At 40.7% G+C, this 21083-nt stretch overlaps 1 protein-coding gene across 12 annotated transcripts in view; it reads left to right on the plus strand.

The window, feature by feature from the left end:
* PRELID3A (PRELI domain containing 3A) overlaps positions 1-21083 on the plus strand; it is a 112192-nt gene that overhangs the window by 51537 nt on the left and 39572 nt on the right. For 3 of the 12 annotated variants that reach the window (XR_003005772.1, XM_024763925.1, XM_024763924.1), the window contains exon 6: positions 20842-20965. The exons of the other annotated variants lie outside the window; for them this stretch is intronic. Coding sequence is in view for 2 of the 3 variants with exons in the window: in XM_024763925.1 (XP_024619693.1) it covers positions 20842-20965 (124 nt within the window). In the remaining variant the exon portion in view is untranslated. The remainder of the gene's footprint in view (positions 1-20841; positions 20966-21083) is intronic. 12 annotated transcript variants of the gene reach the window in all.

Raw genomic sequence — 21083 nt, forward strand, 5'->3', positions numbered from 1 at the left:
ATTTTTAATGGTTATATTCCATTTATAGTTATTATAAAATATTGAGTATATTCCCTATGCTGTACAATATATCCTTATTGCTTCTCTATTTTATACGTAGTAGATTGTTCCTCTTAATCCCCCACCCCTATCGTGCCCCTTCCCTCTCCCCACTGGTAACCTCTAGTTTTCTGTATCTGTGAGTCTGTGCAAACCACATTTTTGAAGCGGAGATAAAAGTGCCAGAAAGGGTGGATTCTTGTGAGTCTTCTACAATGGCTATGATGTGCAGAAATTCCCTGCGTAGTTTTGGAGGAAGATTGCATTTTTAGGGCAAGGACAGTTGTAACTGTCAGTTATTTGGACTCTTTCATTTTCTGGTAGACTGAAGTTGGGTAAAAATAAGCACATGCATGTGCTGGGTTTTTATTCTCCTATGTTTTCCATTATCAATACATTTTTTTCTTGGGGGGTGTTAGTCATTAAGAAAGCAGTAGTGATTATCTTCAAAATTTGTTTAGTGCAAAAGTGTTTGGCTTTGTAACTTTCAGTTTGGTCTGAAAGTGGATTCAATATTTATTTGTATTTGGAATTCACCATTAGTACAGTAGCAAATGTTGTCTGACAGAATACACGAAGCTGTGTGGATGGCCGTGTGAAACTTAACCTTGATTTCTAATTTGAGAAATACTCTCTGCTAGTGTTTCTTAATGAGTATCTGTCAACACTGCTGTTGCACTGACCTTCAGAAGGTACCCCCAGCACGCAGGGGCGGCCCCTCTCCTGAGATGACCTAGGCAGGAGGCTGGAGAAGGTGAGCGCGGTGGGACCTGACCGAGGCCTTCTTCCCCGGGAGGATCCTCACTGCTATTCTCTCAGCCGGGTCACAAGGCCTTGGAGTGGGTTATCGGCTGCCTGAACTCAGAGCTGGAGGGGCTGGCAGCCCCCGCCTGCGCCAGGGCTTGAAAGACCACTGGCACCTGGCCTTGTGGTTCCCTGCACCCAGGACAGGAGACACAGAGTCCAGGCAGCAAGTTGACAGCCGAGGCTGTACACACACGTTCTTCATGTGTGTCTGAGGGAACATTCGCGGTTACTGCATGCCTGGGGACACTGAGGAGAAGGACTCTGGAAAGGGGCTGAATTTGCTACATTCGGGCCTGTTGTTCACCTTTACCTTTCTTTTTTTGGTGGAAAGATTTTTTGTTTAAGAAGTTAAACTTTTGATATCCCTTTCCTAGAAACCAAAGTATCAGGGTGAAAAAGGAATGGCTTTCTCACACTCTGTAACCTCCCACATTCAAATGGAAAGTTCTTGTGGGTGCTGATCCGCAGGTTTGCTGGGTGGATATTTGCCTCGGATTCTCAGGAAGGATGACCTGTCAGAGGGCGGGAGCAGGTTTTAAACGTGAGAGCCTGAGGTTGGCCTTGAAGCTTGTTAACATGACACATTCCAGGCCGTCAGCCCCAGGGCTCCTGCCAGGTCCAGCTGTGACTGCTCAGACCAGGCCTGGCACTCAGTGCCCCAGGAGCCCTGTGCTCCGTCAGGGGCTGGGCGTGGCCTCTGCCCAGCCTCCGCCGACCTGCCCGTACTCACGTCTTGTGTTCTACAAACATCACTTAATTTGTCAGACTTCATTATCTCCCACTGACCACAGACCTTAGATTTAATTACGAACATGTGTTTTTAATTATATGTATACAATAACATAAAGAAAGCATCCTTATTTCATTTTAGTTTCTGAACATGAAATGGGATACATTTTTATGTTTAACCAAACCAACCAGTTTAGTGTTTTAGAGAAATGTGTATCAGGAGGAGGTATTTATTTTGACAATGTATTACTTGCGTAAGGTTTATTTTTTTGCCAAAAGCATAGAAAGAAATCCAGAATTCTGCTGCCTTTCCTCAGTTTCCTGTGTTACATCCCTGTTATTGTGGCCCTGAAGTCTGGTAGGAATAAAGTTGAAATGCACTAGTTACTGTGTCAAATATGCAGATAAACCAGAAGTTACTGGGCTGATGTTCAAGAGAAACCGAGAGTATTTTCCGGAAGCTGGGCCCCAGGCCATCCCGTGGTCTGTGTAGGCGCCAGCCTCCTGGTCGGGTGGCCCTGCCTCGCTGTTACTGTAGAAGCAGTGCCAGGGACTCTGGGATCAGAGGCTTCTCTTCTTGTAGGAAAAGCAATGGTGCTGAATATCCTTTGAAGAGTCTTCTGCCCATTTGGCATTAGAACCAACCGTTGCAAGTGTCTCTGATTTGAGCCAGTGTCTTTTGGCTTCGTAAGAGTGGGTGACTGTTTGCGCCAGCATTTCTGTCTTCATGTTAAGTAACGGGGTGCTTTGATGTAGGAGTTACCTGCTGGGTGTCTGTTACGAGTTCCATTTTCTTCCAGAGTAGTCTTCCCTAGCGGACCTCCACTTACGGCTAGGCCTTAGTGAATGCCCATATATTAAGAACAGATTTTCACAGGTTCTGTTACAACTTCAGTATCCAAAGGAGAGGCAGTGTTGTTCTGGTAACTCTGGCGGCTAGGGAGAGAGCACTTTGCCAGCCCACTGTGGGGCTAAAGGCGTGCGGGAGTGAACCGGGCAGACCACGTGACCCCTGAGCTTTGTTCCTGTCTGTAAAGTGTGGACACTGGGACCTACCTCAAAGTATCCAACCAGAAAGTGAGGTGAAGGCCTCATGGCTCCCGGTCCACAGCGCTGTTTCTGCCTGTGCTGGCCTGTCGCTGGGCTGCAGAGTCCCTTGAGGGGACCACTGGTGGGGCTGGAATTGGGAACACTGGGCTCCACTGATGGAACATACTTTTTTTTTTTAACAATGGTATGTTTTGTTTTTTAAAAAAACTTTTATAATCACTAGTAAGAGTTAACTATCAACAGTGAAAGAGGCAGGCAGTAAGAAATGAATGGACACTGACTCAGTAGTGAATTGGATTTCTGGCCTTGACTTCTCATCACGTTCTATGCTTGTGTTTTCAGCTGTTATAGGACAGTTTGCTTAGGGCAGGAGTTGGCAAACCACAGCCCATGAGGTGGGAATGGTTTTTGTATCTTTAAGGGTTGTAAATAAACCCCTCCACTCAGGAGCGTACGTGACAGAGACCTAAGAGGCCCATGAAGGCTGAAATATTTACCGTCTGGCCTTTTACAGAAAAAGTTTCTGTAAAGCCAACCCCTTTCTTAGAAATTCCACCGTATCTTTCAATCAACATAAATAAAACTAAATTTGGTCTCTTCCACCAAACTGCTTTCCTCTCCCTGCTTTCTAATCAGTGCTCCTTCCATTTCCCAAGTACAAAACCTGAGGTATTTGAGACGATGGACATTTAGGTTGCATCCATGTCTAGGCCATTGTAAATAGTGCTGCAGTGAACATTGGGGTGCATGTATCTTTTCGAATTATGACTTCCTCCGGATATATGCCCAGGAGTGGGATCGTTGGATCATATGGTAACTGTGTTTAGTTTAAGGAAGCTCCATACTGTTCTCCATATTGGTTGTAACAACTCACATTCCCCACAACAGTGTACAAGGGTTCCCTTTCTCCACACCCTCTCTAGCATTTACTGTTTGTAGACTTTTTGATGATGGCCATTCTGACAGAAGTGATACCTCATTGTAGTTTTGATTTGCATTCCTCTGATAATTAGTGATGTTGATGTCTTTTTATGTGTTTTTTGGCCATTTCTTTGTCTTCTTTGGATAAATGTCTATTTAGATCTTCTGCCCATTTGTGACTGGGTTGTTTGGTTTCTTTTTTTTTTTTTTGATACAGAGCTGCATGAGCTGTTTGTATATTTTGGAGATTAATACTTTGTTGGTCACTTTGTTGGCAAATGGGGTTGGCAACACCATTCTGTGGGTTGTCTTTTCATTTTGTTTATGCTGTGCAAAAGCTTTCAAGTTTAATTAGGTCCATTTGTTTATTTTTGTTTTTATTTTCATTACTTCTACAAGGTGGATCAAAGAAGACATTGCTGCAATTTATGTCAAAGAGTGTTCTGCCTATGTTTTTCTCTAGGAGTTTTATAATGTCCAGCCTTACATTTAGGTCTTTGATCCATTCTGAGTTTTTGTGTATGGTGTTAGAGAGTGTTCTAATTTCATTCTTTTACATGTAGCTGTTCAGTTTTCCCAGCACCATTTATTGAAGAGACTGTCTTTTCTCCACTGTATGTTCTTGCCTCCTCTGTCATAGATAAATTGACCATAGGTGCATAGGTTTATTTTTGGGCTTTCTATCCTGTTCCATTGATCTGTATTTCTGTTTTTGCACCAGTACCATACTGTTTTGATGACTGTAGCTTTGTAGTATAGTCTGAAGTCAGGAAGCCTGATTCCTCCAGCTCCATTTTTCTTTCTCAGGATTGCTTTGGCTATTCGGGGTCTTTTGTGTTTCCATACAAATTAAAAATTTTTTTGTTCTAGTTTTGCGAAAAATGCCATTGGTAATTTTTTTTCTGGCCATGCCCGATGGCATGTGGGATCTTAGTTCCCTGACAAGGGATAAAATCTGTGCCCCCTGCATTGGAAGTGTGGAGCCTTAACCACTGGACTACCAGGGAAGTCCGCCATTGGTAATTTGATAGGGATTGCTCTGAATCTGTAGATTGCTTTGGGTAGTATAGTCATTTTGACAATATTGATTCTTCCAATCAAGAACATGGTATATCTTTCCATCTATTTGTGTGATCTTCGATTTCTTTCATCAGCATCTTATAGTTTTCAGAGTAAAGGTCTTTTGTCTTCTCAGGTATGTTTACTCCTACATATATATATATATATATATATATTTTTTTTTAAGATCTATTATTTATTTTTATTTTTGGCTGCATTGGGTCTTGGTTGTGGCATGCGAGATCTTTCATTGTGGCATGCGGGCTCTTCATTGTGGTGCACGGGGTTCTCTCTAGTTGTGGCATGTGGGTTTTCTCTTCTTTAGTTGTGGTGCGCAGGCTCCAGAACGTGTGGGCTCTGTAGTTTGCGGCATGCAGACTCTAGTTGAGGCGCGCAAGCTCAGTAGTTGTGGCATGCGGGCTTAGTTGCCCTGCAGCATGTGGGATCCAATTTTCCCGACCAGGGATGGAACCCAAGTCCCCTGCATTGTAAGGCGGATTCTTTACCACTGGACCACCAGGGAAGTCCCTATTGCTATTTTATTCTTTTTGATGTGATGGTAAATGGGATTGTTTCCTTAATTTCTCTTTCTGATCTTTTGCTGTTAGTATGTAGGAATGCAAGAGATTTCTGTGTATTAATTTTGTATCTGCAACTTTACTGAATTCACTGATGAGCTCTAGTAGTTTTCTGGTAGCATCTTTAGGATTTTCTATGTATAGTATCATGTCATCCGCAAACAGTGACAGTTTTACTTCTTTTCCCGTTTGGATCCCTTTTATTTCTTTTTCTTCTCTGACTGCTGTGGCTAGGACTTCCACTAGTATGTTGAATAAAAGTCACGACAGTGGACATCCTTGTCTTATTCCTGATCTTGGAGGGAATGCTTTCAGCTTTTCACTGTTGAGAATGATGTTAGCTCTGGGTTTGTTGTATATGGCGTTTATTATGTTGAGGTAAGTTCCCTCTATGCCCACTCTCACTGGAATCAAAACCAAGGTCTAGGCATTGGCCCAGATGATTCTGATCCAGGTATCATCAGACCACTCTTTGGGGCATATTGGGTCCCCTCCCTCCTCTGAACCCACCTTGAAATCTACTTCCATGAAGGTGTTCTTGACTGACACCAGCTCACAGCTTACTACAAATTCCTAGACATTTATATTGCTTTGGATTTTTTCGAACTATTTACACATGTATTTGACCAGGAGCCAAGATGAGATGTTTACTTTGCACGCACAGCCCTGGGCATTCACTGAGTGCTTGGTGACGTGAGGACTGGATTCAGAATCATAGCCCTTGGTGGGAAAAGCAGGTGGAAACACAGCAGGGTCATGAGCACAGCATCGGAAGTGGTGACCTCAGGTGTGATGCTGGGCTAGTGGTTTGACCTTGGGCAAATGACCACCTTGCTATTCCTGTTTTTCAGATGTAAAAGAGGGTATGCATAGCACCTGCTTAGAGTTGAGTATCAGAGTTGTGGCTGAGGGTGCTTTGCACAGCACCTGATATAGAAAAGTGCTTGAAACCAAGCAAGACCCTGCAGGACCTTTGTGGTGACAGACCCCACCCTCCCATGTCCCCTGCCTCTTGTTTGTAGAAAAGCTTTAGCCTCCTAGGCCTTCCCCAATTTCCAAAGAGCAAATTTAATCAGAGAAGTGAGAAAATGCAGAAACAAATGAAAACAGTCAAGCAAGTCAAAGTAATGATAATTTAGCCATTTAATGAACTCAAGGACCTTTAGTTCCTCCACAAGGGCTATAAGTAATATCCTGAACTATATCCTGAGTTGTTTTGCAGATACTAAATCCTCACCAGGTGGAGAAGTTAACTGCATGTTGACCACAAGCACATAGACCCCTAGAGTGGTTAGAATCAGAAGGTTGATGATGTTAACTGCTGAAATACCACCCTGTTACCTCATCACCCACCGAATCAGACAAATGTCCACAGGCTGATATGGCACCCATGACCCTCTCCCTCACCTTTCCTTTAAAAACCCTTGCCTGAAGGACATCAGGGAGTTTGGGTCTTTTGGTCACAAGCTACCCATTCTCCTTGCTTGGCCCCATGCTGGGTGCCTTGCAATAAATGCTGTACTTTCCTTCACCACAACGCAGTGTCAGTAGGTTGGCTTTGCTGCATGTTGGGTGAGCAAACCCAAGTTTGGCTGGAAAACAATTTTGGTGACCCAGGTGGGCCTTCCATCCCAAGTGGGCATCTTGCCAATGGCACACTGGCCCCTGGCCATTGGCAGTTCATGGATCCTGTCCAGCAGCTGCCTGAGCACTTTTTTCTCAGGAGCAGCCCCAAGTGCTTGCACTGACTGGACATTCCTGGCCCATGGCAGTTTTGATTCCATAGTGATGGAAACAAGGCTCTGGTCCTGATCTGGTTTGGTCTGTGAGACCTCTCTGGTAAGTGGCAGAACTTCCTATGTGACTACACCATGGTATTCTTCCTTACTGGGTTGCCTTGCTTGGAATTTTCCTTTTGGTGGGGGCTGTGTGGAGGGGAGACGTAAAACTTGGTCATCTGGTTTTAAGTGGAATGCCACTTTAATTGGATTTCCCCTTCTGGGTCGAGGAGTCCCTCAGCCATCCAGCACTGCCTGAGTGGTAATTGGAAAACTCCCTGTTAGACCAAGGCTGATCTGCACCCCTGTCTGGAATTCCAGATAAGAAACTTTCCATTCTCATGCTAGGGAACTACAACCCTGAAAGGCCACCAGCCAACACTCTGCCTGGTTCTGATGTGTTTCTGGAAATACCCGCAAAATGAGAAAAAAGGGGGTGGGGGTGGGAGGAATCGGAGCTCTATTCTATCTCATAGTCCCCTGGGATGTAATTTGCAAAAGTGGGAGAGCGTTAGTTATGCTCCTACAAAGAGCTAGAAAGAAAATGATTTTTCCAACACTGTGTGGCCACAATATTCTTTAGACTTGAGAAAAATTCCAAAACTGGTTCTTTTTTTACTCAGAGGAAACTGGCTTGATAAAATATTTTTTCAAAATTCTGACCCTGAGAGAACAAAAGTATTCCTAGGAGAAAGCTTTAAGTTATAACTCTTATCATGTCCTTGGAATGCAAACACAGTCCACAATGCCTGAGACTACAGCCTTGGGTTAATCAGTAGAACCTGAAACTGAAAGGAAAAAAGGGAAAAGAGGCTTAAAATTCAAGTGAGTAAACTTACTCCAACTGTTATTTATAAACTAATGAGTTTTATAATGTCTGATTCATGACTAAGTTTTAAAATAAAGCTATGAGATCTCTGATTCTGTCTTCATGTAAAAATGAATCTATGAATAAGCTCTATTTAATCTGCTTAAAGGAAATTAAGTGCTTATATAAATTCTCAGAAATACAACAGAAACTCTCGTGATCTGGGGAATATTCAATATGAAATTAATATCTGGCATTAAAGTTACAGTTTGTTGGTTTAATTAATACAGAAATGTCTTTAGAGTCATCAATATTAAATATAATACATTTATCATACCTAGATTTAATAGAAGCCAAATAAGTTCGTATTATATCTGCTGTAAAATTTGTCAGCAAAAAAATTAACTTGGTATGATGATATTTTCATAAGCACTGAAATAGAGATAAATGGGATAGAAGCTTTTAGGTGAACTCTTTAGGAATAATTACGCTTTAATTTCTCCAGAGGTTGGTAACTTGAAATTTTATAATTTTACTAAATTAAGGTAAATGATGAGAATTCATTGAATGTCTAGATCATTTTTAATTAAGATAAAATACTGGAATATTGATTGCTAGGCAAGTCTAAGTTTGCCTATCTTCTTATGAGAGAAAAGCTAAAAACATATGTTTATTAGACAAACGTCTTGGACCATGTTAAAAGAAAGAAATTATGCTATGAGAAAATGTATGTTTTTAAAGGTTATGGAATGTTTTCATTAAATGTGCCAGTGAGGAAATGCTGATGTAAGAAACAGTTCACAATTGCTTGCTTCTTGGTTTTTGCTAGAGAATAAGGTTTTTAAAGCTTAAAAATTACAATATATATGCAATTAAACTACTAAAGATAGTAAGGGAAGCTTTACAATATGTAAAGAAAGTAGTATATATGTTGTCAATGAGAGAAGGTATAAAGAATGGAAATATTTTGTTAAGTGAAAAAAAGAGTAATTTTATCCTAGAGCTGGTTGTTTCTGGATGAGAAAGAAAATAAGGGACAAACTAATATGGATACAGAAAGTGATAGAATGTTTGTGGAAAAGGAACCTTAAGGAAAGAGTTTTGTTCATGGTCAACATTGGCTAAGATTAGATTCAATTTAATTAAGTAAATAAATTTTGTTACTAAAAGTAGGCTGGTACAAACTGGAGTTTGATTTTCTCTGTTAAGAGAATAAAGTATTCCTGCAATATTGAGCTGCTTTTGATGACATATTGTAAGCTTCATAGGTTTTTCTTTCTCTAGCTAACTTTGGGATGTTTCAAAGGGCCCGTGAAGCATCTCAGTGAGAAATATTAAATTAGAATTATCTGGTATATTAAATTACATGAGAAGCATTCGCAAATGCGTGGTGATAAACATTCTTAGGTTATACTGTATGGATAAATGTCATTAGTGTAAGTGTTCTAGAAATTATATGAAGTTCCTAAAATTTGAATATGTCCTGATATTCTGTTATCAGTCAATTTTAGCTATTATCTTAAAATGTTGTATATCAACTTGGTTAAGTTTGTCCAATTGCATTTTAATCAGATCTTTCCCTGTGCCTTTTTAAGTCTTTTTTCATCCATGGAGAGTTATTGTTTCACTCTGATGCTTTTGCAAAAATGCTTCATCTTCAAGACGATTCATAGAAAGCACTTTTGGACAAGTACAGGTTTCTGGTAACTTTCAGATCATACAGCTGAACTTGGTAAGAAATTAAAGAATTATAATAGAAACCCAAATGACCTCATAAAACTGTTTACCAAATGTTTGTCTCCCTATCAAAATGGAAAGAAAATTCTCTAGTAAAGTTGTCACAGAGTATAACTAATCATGACACGTATCACTACTTGTTTTAAGTCTGTTGTTAGAAGCACATGTACAATGTTTATGAGACAATTCAGTATAATTGATAAAATGTATAGCCTATAAAATGCTTCCCCATTAATCTAGCTCTGAGCTTGTTTACTGTCAGTTTTCCCCCAATGTGGACAACTAGGCAAATGTGTGTACACACAAAAGTAGGCCTAGCACTGAGGGACAGGATAACCAGGGTAGGCAACTACCACCCTGGGCATCGCAGGGCAGGCAACTACCACCCTGGCATCGAGGGAAAAATATTTTGATCATCAATGCTTTCTATAGATTTGCAATCAAAAGGGGAAAATGATGGAGGAAATTCTCACATATTGAGGTAGGGGGATGTCATTCTGGCGTACACATGATTTAACTTGAATTTTAGGCTAATCAAAACAGTCTGTTTATGGCCTATTAAACATACATCATACATCCGCTTTAACCATTAAATGAAATAATGCATTTTAAAAAATAGAATAACCATGGTTCAGGCATCCAAATGGAGCTGGGTGTCTGTTGTGGACATGGTTTCAGATGTGTTCCTGTATTATCCCTTAAATTTTCTGAATTATATCAGAATCAAGGATACCACCAGCTGTTCTCAAAACATTATCTGCTAGCAGCTTCCACCTTATGGTCATAAGGTCTCCTCTTGTAACTGTGAAACCTTTCTCTTACTTTAGGAATAGTAATGGCAAATGAGACAATTCAAGACGTAGCCTCCCAGCAGAAGGCACTACATTCTTTAACAAGAATAATACAAGAAAATAAAATAGCTTTAAATTTTGTTTTAGCAAAAAAGGAGATATATGTGTAATGGGCAGTAGCTCCTGCTATGTATATATTAACACCCCGGAAAAAGTGAAACCCAAATAAATAGAGTCATTCTGAAGGTTACTTGGTTACAGAATGTATGTAAAGAGGAATGACCCACTTCAAAACTTATGTTTTCTGATTGCTATCTGGAATAGGAAGACTCTTTCAGGGACTACTACCAGGGTGTGCATTTTGGTCATTATCATCACTGTAATATGAGTACTAATTTTCAAATATTTGTTCAGGTGCTATGACAAAGGAATCAGGGACCTCCCTGGTGGTCCAGTGGTTAAGACTCCCATGTTTCCACTGCAGGGGGGTACAGGTTCAATCCCTGGTCGGGGAATTAAGATCCTGCGTGCTATGCTGTGCGGTGAAAAAAAAAAAAAAAAGACAAAGCAATCTAAGAGAGAGGTAATATTTTTCATAATACAAAATATTGATGCTAAGCTTGAGACTTGAGAATTCTTTAAAATTAAAGTCAATGAAAGATTTGACAGCCAATATGGTGGAGTAGAAAGACCCTGAGCTCACCTCCTCTGACGAGCACACCAACCATTGACGAAAAAGACTGGAACCTACCAGAAAAGATCTTCTAAAACAACCCCAACAAGCCAGGAGAGGCATACACATGATATAATCAAAATCCCATACCCCTCCCTTGGGTGGGCAACACACACCTGGAAAATAATTATATTGCAGAGGTTCTCCTACAGCAATGAGAGTTCTGAGCCCCACGTCAGGCTCCCCAGTCTGGAGGTCCAGCACCAGCAAGATGAGCCCCCAGAGCATTTGGCTTTGAAGGCCAGCAGGGCTTAACTGGAGCAGGCCCACAGGACTGGGGAAATAAGAGACTTCACTCTTAAAGGGTGCACACAAAACCTCATGCACACTGGGACCCAGGGCGAAAGTAGTAATTTGATAGAAGCCTGGGCCAGACCTACCTGCAAGTCTTGAAGAGTCTCCTGGAGAGGTGGGGGGTGGCTGCAGCTCACTCTGGAGACAGACACTGGGGGCAGACATAGTGGGGAACTTTCAGCTGTGTGAACACTACTGAGGCTGGTGGCTGACACCTTGGATCATTAGTGCCAAGACCTGGCCCCACCAAACAGCCTGCAGGTGCCAGTGCTGGGACACCTACCAAAGGCCACTTCTCCAAGGTCAAGAAATGTAACCAACCTACCACATACATAAAAATACAAACAGCAACTTAGACAAAATGATGTGGCAGAAGATTATGTTCCAGACGAAGGAAAAAGAGAAAACCCCAGAAGAAGAACTAAGTGAAGTGGAGATAGGTAATCTACCCAACAAAGAGTTCAGAGTAGAGATGATCAAAAGAACTCTGGAGGGGAATGGATGCACAGAGCGAGAAGTTAGTTTTTCACAAAGAATTAGAAAACAGAACAACCAGAGATGAAGAATACAGTAACTGAAATGAAAAATACACGAGAAGGAATCAATAGTAGACTAAATGATTCAGAAGAACGTATCAATGAGCTAGAAGACAGAGTAGCAGAAATCACTGCCACTGAACACAAAAAAGTAAAAATGAAAAGAAATGGGGACAATTTGAGACCTCTGGGACAATATCAAGTGCACTAATAGGGGTCCCAGAAGGAGAAGAGAGGGAGAAAGGGCCTGAGAAAATACATGAAGAGATAATAACTGAAAACCTCCCTAACCTGGGAGAGGAAAGAGTTACCCAAGATCAGGAAAGAGGAACACACCAAGACGCACTGCAGTCAAAATGACAAAATTTATAAAAGACAGAATATGAAAAGCAGCAAATAACACACATAGGAGCTCCCATAAGGCTATCAGCTGATTTTTCAGCAGAAACTCTGCAGGCCAGAAGGGAGTGGCACAATATATTTAAAGTGATGAAAGGGAAAAAACTACAACCAAGAATACTCTACCCAGCAAGGCTCTCATTCATATTTGATGGAGAAATCAAAAATTTTACAGACAAGCAAAAGCTAAAAGAATTCAGCACCGCCACACCAGTTTTACAACAAATGTTAAAGGAAGTTCTCTAGGTAAAAAATAAAAGGCCACAGCTAGAAACAAGTAAGTTGCAGAATGAAAAAGCTCACCAGTAAAGACAAACATACAGTAAAGGTAGGAAATCATCCACACACAAAGCTAGAAGGGAGGTTAAAAGACAAAGGTAGTAAAATTATCCATATCCACAATAAGCAGTTAAGGGATAACAAAAACAGATGTAAAATATGATATCAAAAACAGTAATTGTGAGGGGAGGAGAGTACAAATGCAGGGTATTTAAAATGCATTGGAAATGAAGAGATCAGCAACTTAAGATAATCATTTATATATAAATACTGCTATACCAAAACCTCATGGTAACCACAAGCCAAAAATCTGTAATAAACACACAAAAAAGAAAAAGGAATCCAAACATAATACTAAAGATAGTCATCAAATCACAACAGAACAAAGGAAAGAAAGAGGAAAAAAAAAACCTACAAAAACAAATCCAAAATAATTAATGGGACTTCCCTGGTGGTCCAGTGGTTAAGACTATGTGCTTCTACCTCAGGGGACATGGGTTCAATCCCTGGCCGAGGAACTAAGATCCCACATGCTGCACAAACAAAAACAAACAAACAAAAACAATGGCAGTAAGAACATATGTACTGATAACTACATTGAATGTAAATGGACTAAATCCTCCAACCAAGAGACACAGACTGGCTAAATGGATACAAAAACAAGACCCATATATATGCTACCTACAAGAGACTCACTTCAGATCTAGAAATTCATACAGACTGAAAATGAGGGGATGGAAAAAGGTGTTCCACGCAAATGGAAATCAAAAGAAAGCAAGAGTAACAATACTTACATCAGACAAAATAGGCTTTAAATTGAAGGCTGTTACAAGAGACAAAGAGGGATGCTACGTAAGAAGATATAACAATTGTAAACATATAGGCAACCAAAATAGGAGCACCTCAATATATAAGGCAAATATTAACAGACATAAAAGGAGAAAGTGTCAGTAACACAATAGTAGTGGGGGACCATAATACCCCACTTACATCAACGGCCAACTCATCCAGAAAGAAAATCAGTAAGAAAACACAGGCCTTAAATAACACATTAGACCAACTTGACTTGATTGATATTGATAGAGCATTCCATCCAAAAGCAGCAGAATACACATTTTTTCCAACTGCACATGGAACATTCTCCAGGATAGATCACGTGCTAGGTCACAAAACAAGCCTTGGTATATTTAAGATAATTGAAACCACACAAGCATCTTTTCCAACCACAACACTATGAGACTAGAAATGAAATACAAAAAAAAAAAAAACCAAAACCTGCAAGAAACCCAAACAGGTGGAAGCTAAACAACATGCCACTAAACAACCAATGGCTCACTGAAGAAATCAAAGAGGAAGTTAAAAAATACCCAGAGACAAATGAAAATGAAAACACAATGACCCAAAAACCTATAGGACAAGGCAAAAGCAGTTCTAAGAAGGAAGGTTATAAAGATACAAGCTTACCTCAGGAAACAAAGTCTCAAACAGCCTAATTTTACACCTAAAGCAACTAGAGAAAGAAGAACAAACAAAACCCAAAGTTAGTAAAAGGAAAGAAATCATAAAGATCAGAGCAGAAATAAATGAAATACAGACTAAAACAAAAAACTAAAAACAACAGAAAAGATCAATGAAACCAAAAGCTGGTTCTTTGAAAAGATAAACAAAATTGATAAACCTTTAACCAGACTCATCAAGAAAACAAATTAATAAAACCACAAATGAAAAAGAAGTTACAACCAATACCATAGAAATACAAAGGATCATAAGAGACTACTACAAGCAACTATATGCCAATAAAATGGACAACCTAGAAGAAATGGACAAATTCTTAGAAAGGTACAATCTCCCAAGACTGAACAAGGAAGAATTAGAATATGAACAGACCAATTACCAATACTAAAATTGAATAAGTAATTTAAAAACTCCCCCAAAAGTCCAGGACCAGATGGCTTCTTCACAGGTGAATTAGCGAAGAGTCAATACCCATCCTTCTGAAACTATTCAGAAAAATTGCAGAGGAGGAACACTTCCAAACTCATTCTGTGAGGCCACAATCACCCTGATGCCAAAACCAGACAAAGATATCACACTCAAAAAAAGAAAATTACAGGCCAATATCACTGATGAACACAGATGTAAAACTCAACAAAATACTAGTGAACTGACTCCAACAATACATTAAAAGGATCATACACCATGGTCAAGTGGGATTTATCCCAGGGATGCAAGTATTTCTCAACGTCCATGAATCAACCAATGCAATATAACATATTAACAAACTGAAGAATAAAAAACATTTGATCATCTCAGTAGATGCAGAAAAAGCTTTTGATAAAATTCAACATCCACTTATAAACTCTTCAGAAAGTGGGCATAGAGAGAACAAACCTCAACATAATAAACACCATATATGACAAACTTATACACAACAGCTAATATCATACTTAACAGTGAAAAGCTAAAACCATTCCCTATAAGATAAGGAACAAGACAAGGATGACCACACTTGCCACTTTTATTCAACATAGTTTTGGAAGTCCTAGCCACGGCAATCAGAGAAGAAAATGAAATGAAAGGAATCCAGACTGGAAGGGAAGAGGTAAAACTGTCACTGTTTGCAGATGACATACTATACACAGAAAATCCTAAAGATGCCACCTGAAAACTAGAGCTCATCAATGAATGTGGTAAAGTTGCAGGGTACAAAATTAATACACAGAAATCTGTTGCATTTCTATAGATTAACAATGAACCATCAGAAAGAGAAATTAAGGAAACAATCCTATGTACCATTGCATCAAAAAGAATAAAATACTTAGGTATAAACCTACCTAAGGAGGTAAAAGACTGTACTCTGAAAACTATAAGACACTGATGAAAGAAATTGAAGACCACACAGATGGAAAGATTTGGTGTGTTCTTGGATTGGAAGACTCAATATTGTTAAAATGACTGTACTACCCAAAGTAATCTACAGATTCAATGAAATCCCTATCAAATTACCAATGGCATTTTTCACAGGATTAGAACAAAAAAATTTTTTTATTAGAACAAATTTTTTTTTAATTTGTATGGAAACAGAAAAGACCCTAATAGCCAGAACAATCTTGGGAAAGAATGGAGCTAGAGCAATCATGCTCCCTGACTTCAGACTATACTACAAAGCTACAGTCATCAAAACAGTATGGTACTGGCACAGAAACAGACACATAGATCAATGGACCAGGATAGATAGCCCAGAAATAAACCCATGAACTTATGGTCAATTAATCTATGGCAAAGGAGGCAAGAATATACAATAGAGAAAAGACAGTCTTTTCAATAAGTGATGCTGGGAAAACTGGACAGTTACAGCTAGAAGAATGAAATTAGAACATTCTCTAACACCATATACAAAAATAAACTCAAAATGGATTAAAGACCTAAATGTAAGACTAGACACTATAAAACTACTAGAGGAAAACATAGGCAGAATGCTCTTTGACATAAATCACAGCAATATTTTTTTGGATCCGTTTCCTGGAGTAATGGAAACAAAAGCAGAAATAAATAAACTAATTAAACTTAAAAGCTTTTGCACAGCAAAGGAAACCATAAACAAAACGAACAGACAACCTATGGAATGGGAGAAAATTTTGCAAATGGTGCAACCGACAAGGGATTGATTTCCAAAATATACAAATAGCTCATACAATTCAATAACAAAAAAAACCAAACAACCCAATAAAAAAAATGGGCAGAACACAACTGCTGAGCCTGTGCTCTAGAGCCTGCGAGCCACAACTGCTGGGCCCGGGTGCCTGGAGCCCATGCTCCGCAACAGGAGAGGCCACCACAGTGAGAAGCCCACTCACCACAACGGAGAGTAGCCCCCGCTCGGCGCAACCAGAGAAAGCCCGCGCACAGCAACGAAGACCAACAGAGCCAAAAATAAATAAATAAATTTATTTTTAAAAAATGGGCAGAAGATCTAAATAGACATTTCTCCAAAGAAGACATACAGATGGCCAACAGGCACGTGAAAAGATGCTCAACATCACTATTAGAGAAATGTAAATCAAAACTACAATGAGGTATCACCTCACACCGGTCAGAATGGCCATCATCAAAAAATCTACAAATAATAAATGCTGGAGAGGTTGTGGGAGAAAGGGAACCCTCTTACACTGTTTTGGCAGGAATGTAAATTGGTGCAGCCACTACAGAGAACAGTATGGAGGTTCCTTAAAAAACTAAAACAGAGTTACCATATGATCCAACAATCCCATTCCTGGGCATATATCTGGAAAAGATAAAAACTCTAATTCAAAGAGATACATGCACCCCAGTGTTCATAGCAGAACTATTTACAATAGCCAAGACATGGAAGCAACCTAAATGTCCATCAATGGATGGATGAATAAAGAAGCTGTGGTACATACATACAGTGGAATATTACTCAGCCATAAAAAAGAGTGAAATAATGCCATCTGCAACAACAAGGATGGACCTAAAGATTATCATACTAAGTGAAGTCAGAGAAAGACACATATCATGCATCACTTATATGTGGAAAAAATGATACAAATGAACTTATATACAAACAGAAATAGACCCACAGACATAGAAAACAAACTTACAGTTACCAAAGGGGAATGGGGGTGAGGGATAAATTAGGATTTGGGGATTAACATATACACACTACTATATATAAAACAGATAACCAACTGTATAGCACAGAGAACTATACTCAGTATATTGTAATAAGCATAAGGGAAAAGAATCTAAAAATGAATACGTGTGTGTGTGTGTATACACACACCCATGTATAACTGAATTACTTTGTTGTACACCTGAAACACTGTAAATCAATTATACCTTAACTTTAAAAAATAATGAAGTCAATGACTTTATTTCCTCTTATCCTGAAAATTTGGCTTTGCCCCCATTCAGCAGTTAGTAGCCAGAGTAGTCATCATCCCTGTTCCCCTCAGGATTGAGGAATATAAAGAAAAGGGGGGACTGAAACCGGGCAGGACCCTGTGGGGTCTTCCTTGTGACAGATCCCACCCTCCTGTGTCCCCTGCCTCTTGTTTGTAGAAAAGTTTTAGCTTCCTAGGCCTTCCCCAATTTCCAAACAGATTTAATCAGAGAAGTGAGAAAATGCAGAAACAAAGGAAAACAGTTAAGCAAGTCAAAACAATAGTTTAGCCATAAAACAAAGTCAAGGACCTTTAGTTCTTCCTCAAGGGCAATAGAAAATATCGTGAGTCATATCCTGAGTTGTTTTGCAGATACTAAATCCCCCACCAGGTGGAGAAGTTAACTACATGCTGACCATCGGCACACAGACCCCCCAGAGTGGTCGGAACCAGAAGGTTGATGATGTTGACTCCTGAAATACCACCCTGTTACCTCACCACCCACCAATCAAACAAACGTCCACAAGTTGATTAGGCACCCTGACCCTCTTCCTCACCTTGCTTTTAAAAGTGCTTACCTGAAAGCCATCAGAGAGTTCGGGTCTTTTGATCATGAGCTGCCCATTCTCCTTGCCTGGCCCTATGTTGGGTGCCCTGCACTAACTGCTGCACTTCCCTTCACAACCCAGTGTCAGTAGATTAGCTTTGCTGTGTCAGGCGAGTGAAATCACATTTGGTTCAGTAGTTCAGTAACGTGCTCAATCATTGGTAGCTATCATTAGCTACTAAAAATCAGCAAAATATTTTAAAAGTTATTAATAGTAACAGCACAAAATATCTAATCTCATAAAGCTTACCTTTTTGTGTGTGTGTGTGTGTGGTACGTGGGCCTCTCACTGTTGTGGCCTCTCCCGTTGCGGAGCATAGGCTCTGGACGCGCAGGCTCAGCGGCCACGGCTCACGGGCCCAGCCGCTCCGTGGCATGTGGGATCCTCCCGGACCGGGGCACGAACCCGTGTCCCCTACATCGGCAGGCGCCACCCCCTCAACCAATGCGCCACCAGGGAAGCCCATAAAGCTTACCTTTTATCTTCCCTTATTTTCTTTTCTTGGCCAAATTATTTTAATATGACAAATTTGAAATCATTTAATATATTTAATTTCAGCCCAGTTGGCACATAAATTTTAATCAAAGTATTATGATTACTACCATACTATGAAAGGGGCAAGTAGTAAAAAGGTAATGAGTACGAGCCCAGTGCTGATAAACATACGCTTTGCATTTATGTAGTGGCTTCGATTATGGGTTTTTAACATCTGCCCATCAATTTGTTAATGGGAAAAAGCTGGGTCAGGAGGCTGGGCTGTACATGGTGGCTCCACCCAGGGGCTCTGGAAGTGGAAGAGTGCCTGGAGAGGAACTGTGATGAGTGGCATTTACAAGAGTGGGGTCGGAAACCCAGACTGGCAAGTAGGGTTTCTGCGAGCTGCAGGTAACCAACAGATGCATGAGCTGCTGACTCAAGCCTCCCTATTCTAATTGCCCACATTAGGCCTGCAGTGATTTGTTGACTTAGGATTGTACTCCTGCCTTAAAGGAAAAACACAGGGCTGTACGTGGCCCTTACGTGTTAAAGAGCACAGACTACACACTGTGTCAGCTGTTTTGAAGACGTTGATGATTCCATCTTTGTATTGCTGACTTTTTCTCATTTCCATATTGAACCTGCTCATTCATTGACTCCACAAACATTTATTGAGCACCTGTTGTTGCATGCCAGATAGTTTTCCAAATCTAGGGATGTGGTGGTAAAGAAATCTGACAAATATCCGTGTCTTCATGAAAACAGTGTAATAGATGCTGACTGCAGTGGAGAAAAAGAAGATGCAGGAGGAGTAGGAAGGGCAGGAAGCACTGCAGAGACATGGCAGTCGAGAAGCTATTGGAAGCAGCCCCTGGCCAGGGAGGAAGCCCGGTCTGTAGAGCTGTGAGACAGAACCAGGGAGTAAACGACTGCGTGAATGACACAAGGGCTCCATCCCAGCTATTGGACCTGTTCAGTGATGGAACGTGGCAGAGCATAAGCATCTGCCTGGCCCTTGATGTGTTTCATCAGGGCTGAGAACTGCGAGGGCCAAAGAGACAAGCTTCTTGGCTGGGGGTCCCATTACCACACACGGGAGGTGTGTAGACTGGGGACCCCTGTAGCTGTGGTAACTATTTCTTTGATCAAGCTGGACAGCAAGAGTTGTCTGTACTTTTGTTTCCACTTAACACAATTAAAAGTCTGTTACATGTAGTCATCCCTCCAGCTACTTGCTTCCCTTTACGTCTCGACAAGAGCACACGTCACACTGTAGGAACAGAGACCTGCCAAGACAGACCACGTCTTTCCATCGTGCAGGGCTGGGAGATGAACCACCAGTAACCGGATGGTGCCAACACAAAGTGGTGGGTGCAGAGGTGTTTGGGTTTTTTTGTCTGTTGTTAATATGTCAACTCATCTTTCTGTCTTGTTTTTTAATTTTGGGAGATGGACTCAGGTTCTTTACAGCAAATAGTAAAACTGAACTTGCCTTTGCCTCCCCAAGTTTCAAATAAATGCAGCATATACTGTTTCTTGCATTCATGTAATATAATCAGGTTCGTCATCAATACAGAGAAATATTGTTTAATAACACTTGGCTTCAGTAAAAGTGCTGGCATGGATGCACAGAGATCTCTCTGAGTTTCTCACTACAGTGGGTCATGCTCTCGGTTACTCACTGTTCAGTGTTTGTGCAGTACTGGTTCTTTGACCCCGTGTGTGTTGTGTCTCTCCTGGTTAAAAGTGACCTCAGAGACCACCTCATCCAGCACCCTCACTTTAAAATTGAAGAAACTGAAATCCAGAAATGTTAAGGTGCTTTCCCAATGTCTGATAGCTGTTTTGCTGCCATGCTGGAGCAGTTTAGTTAGAACCATTTCAGATACTTGAGACCAGGTACTGCTGGAAGGTTCTGCTTCACTAATTACAGACTAGTTTGCGTTTTTTTTCCAGTTATCATAAAACTCTTTTAGCAAGTGAATACCATTGTGGAGCAGAGTCAGCTCCAGTTCCTACCATGAAGGAGGTGTGCCCACCACCGGCTGCACCAGGAGGAGTGCCTTAGGCCACCACAGGAGCCACGCAGAAGTGGGGGTGTCCAGCCAATTACACCCACAGTGCTCAGTCCAAGCTCACAGTCTGTGGATCTGACTCCTTAAATGACCTTGAGATTGTGGTAGGATGACCCAAGTCATCTTCCCTTCCTCGGTGGACAGCTGAAATCTCAGGCTTCTTCTGTCTTTGGGGTGTCTAAGATCAAAATTTTTTCCCTTTAAATGAGAAGTTATTCTGTTTTCTGTTTACACCTTAGGCTCCCTGCTGCAGGAGCTACACTGCTGAGGTTTACCTGTGCAGAATCTTGCTGTTCCTTCTCTTTTTCCCAAGTGATTTCCTGCAGCTTTTATACCATGTTTGCTTAGGAATTCGATATTCAGGTTAGCTCTCCAGAAATCCTCAATTTCTCTTTGGCATTTCCACTCTCCCAAACACTGTTGCTCCCGGAAAAGTTTGGGGTGTGACATTTTCTGCTGTGTTACCCTAGGGAAAGGAACT

The sequence above is a fragment of the Neophocaena asiaeorientalis genome, unplaced genomic scaffold (assembly GCF_003031525.2).
Source record: "Neophocaena asiaeorientalis asiaeorientalis breed wild unplaced genomic scaffold, Neophocaena_asiaeorientalis_V1.1 scaffold110, whole genome shotgun sequence".
Taxonomy (NCBI): Eukaryota; Metazoa; Chordata; class Mammalia; order Artiodactyla; family Phocoenidae; genus Neophocaena; species Neophocaena asiaeorientalis.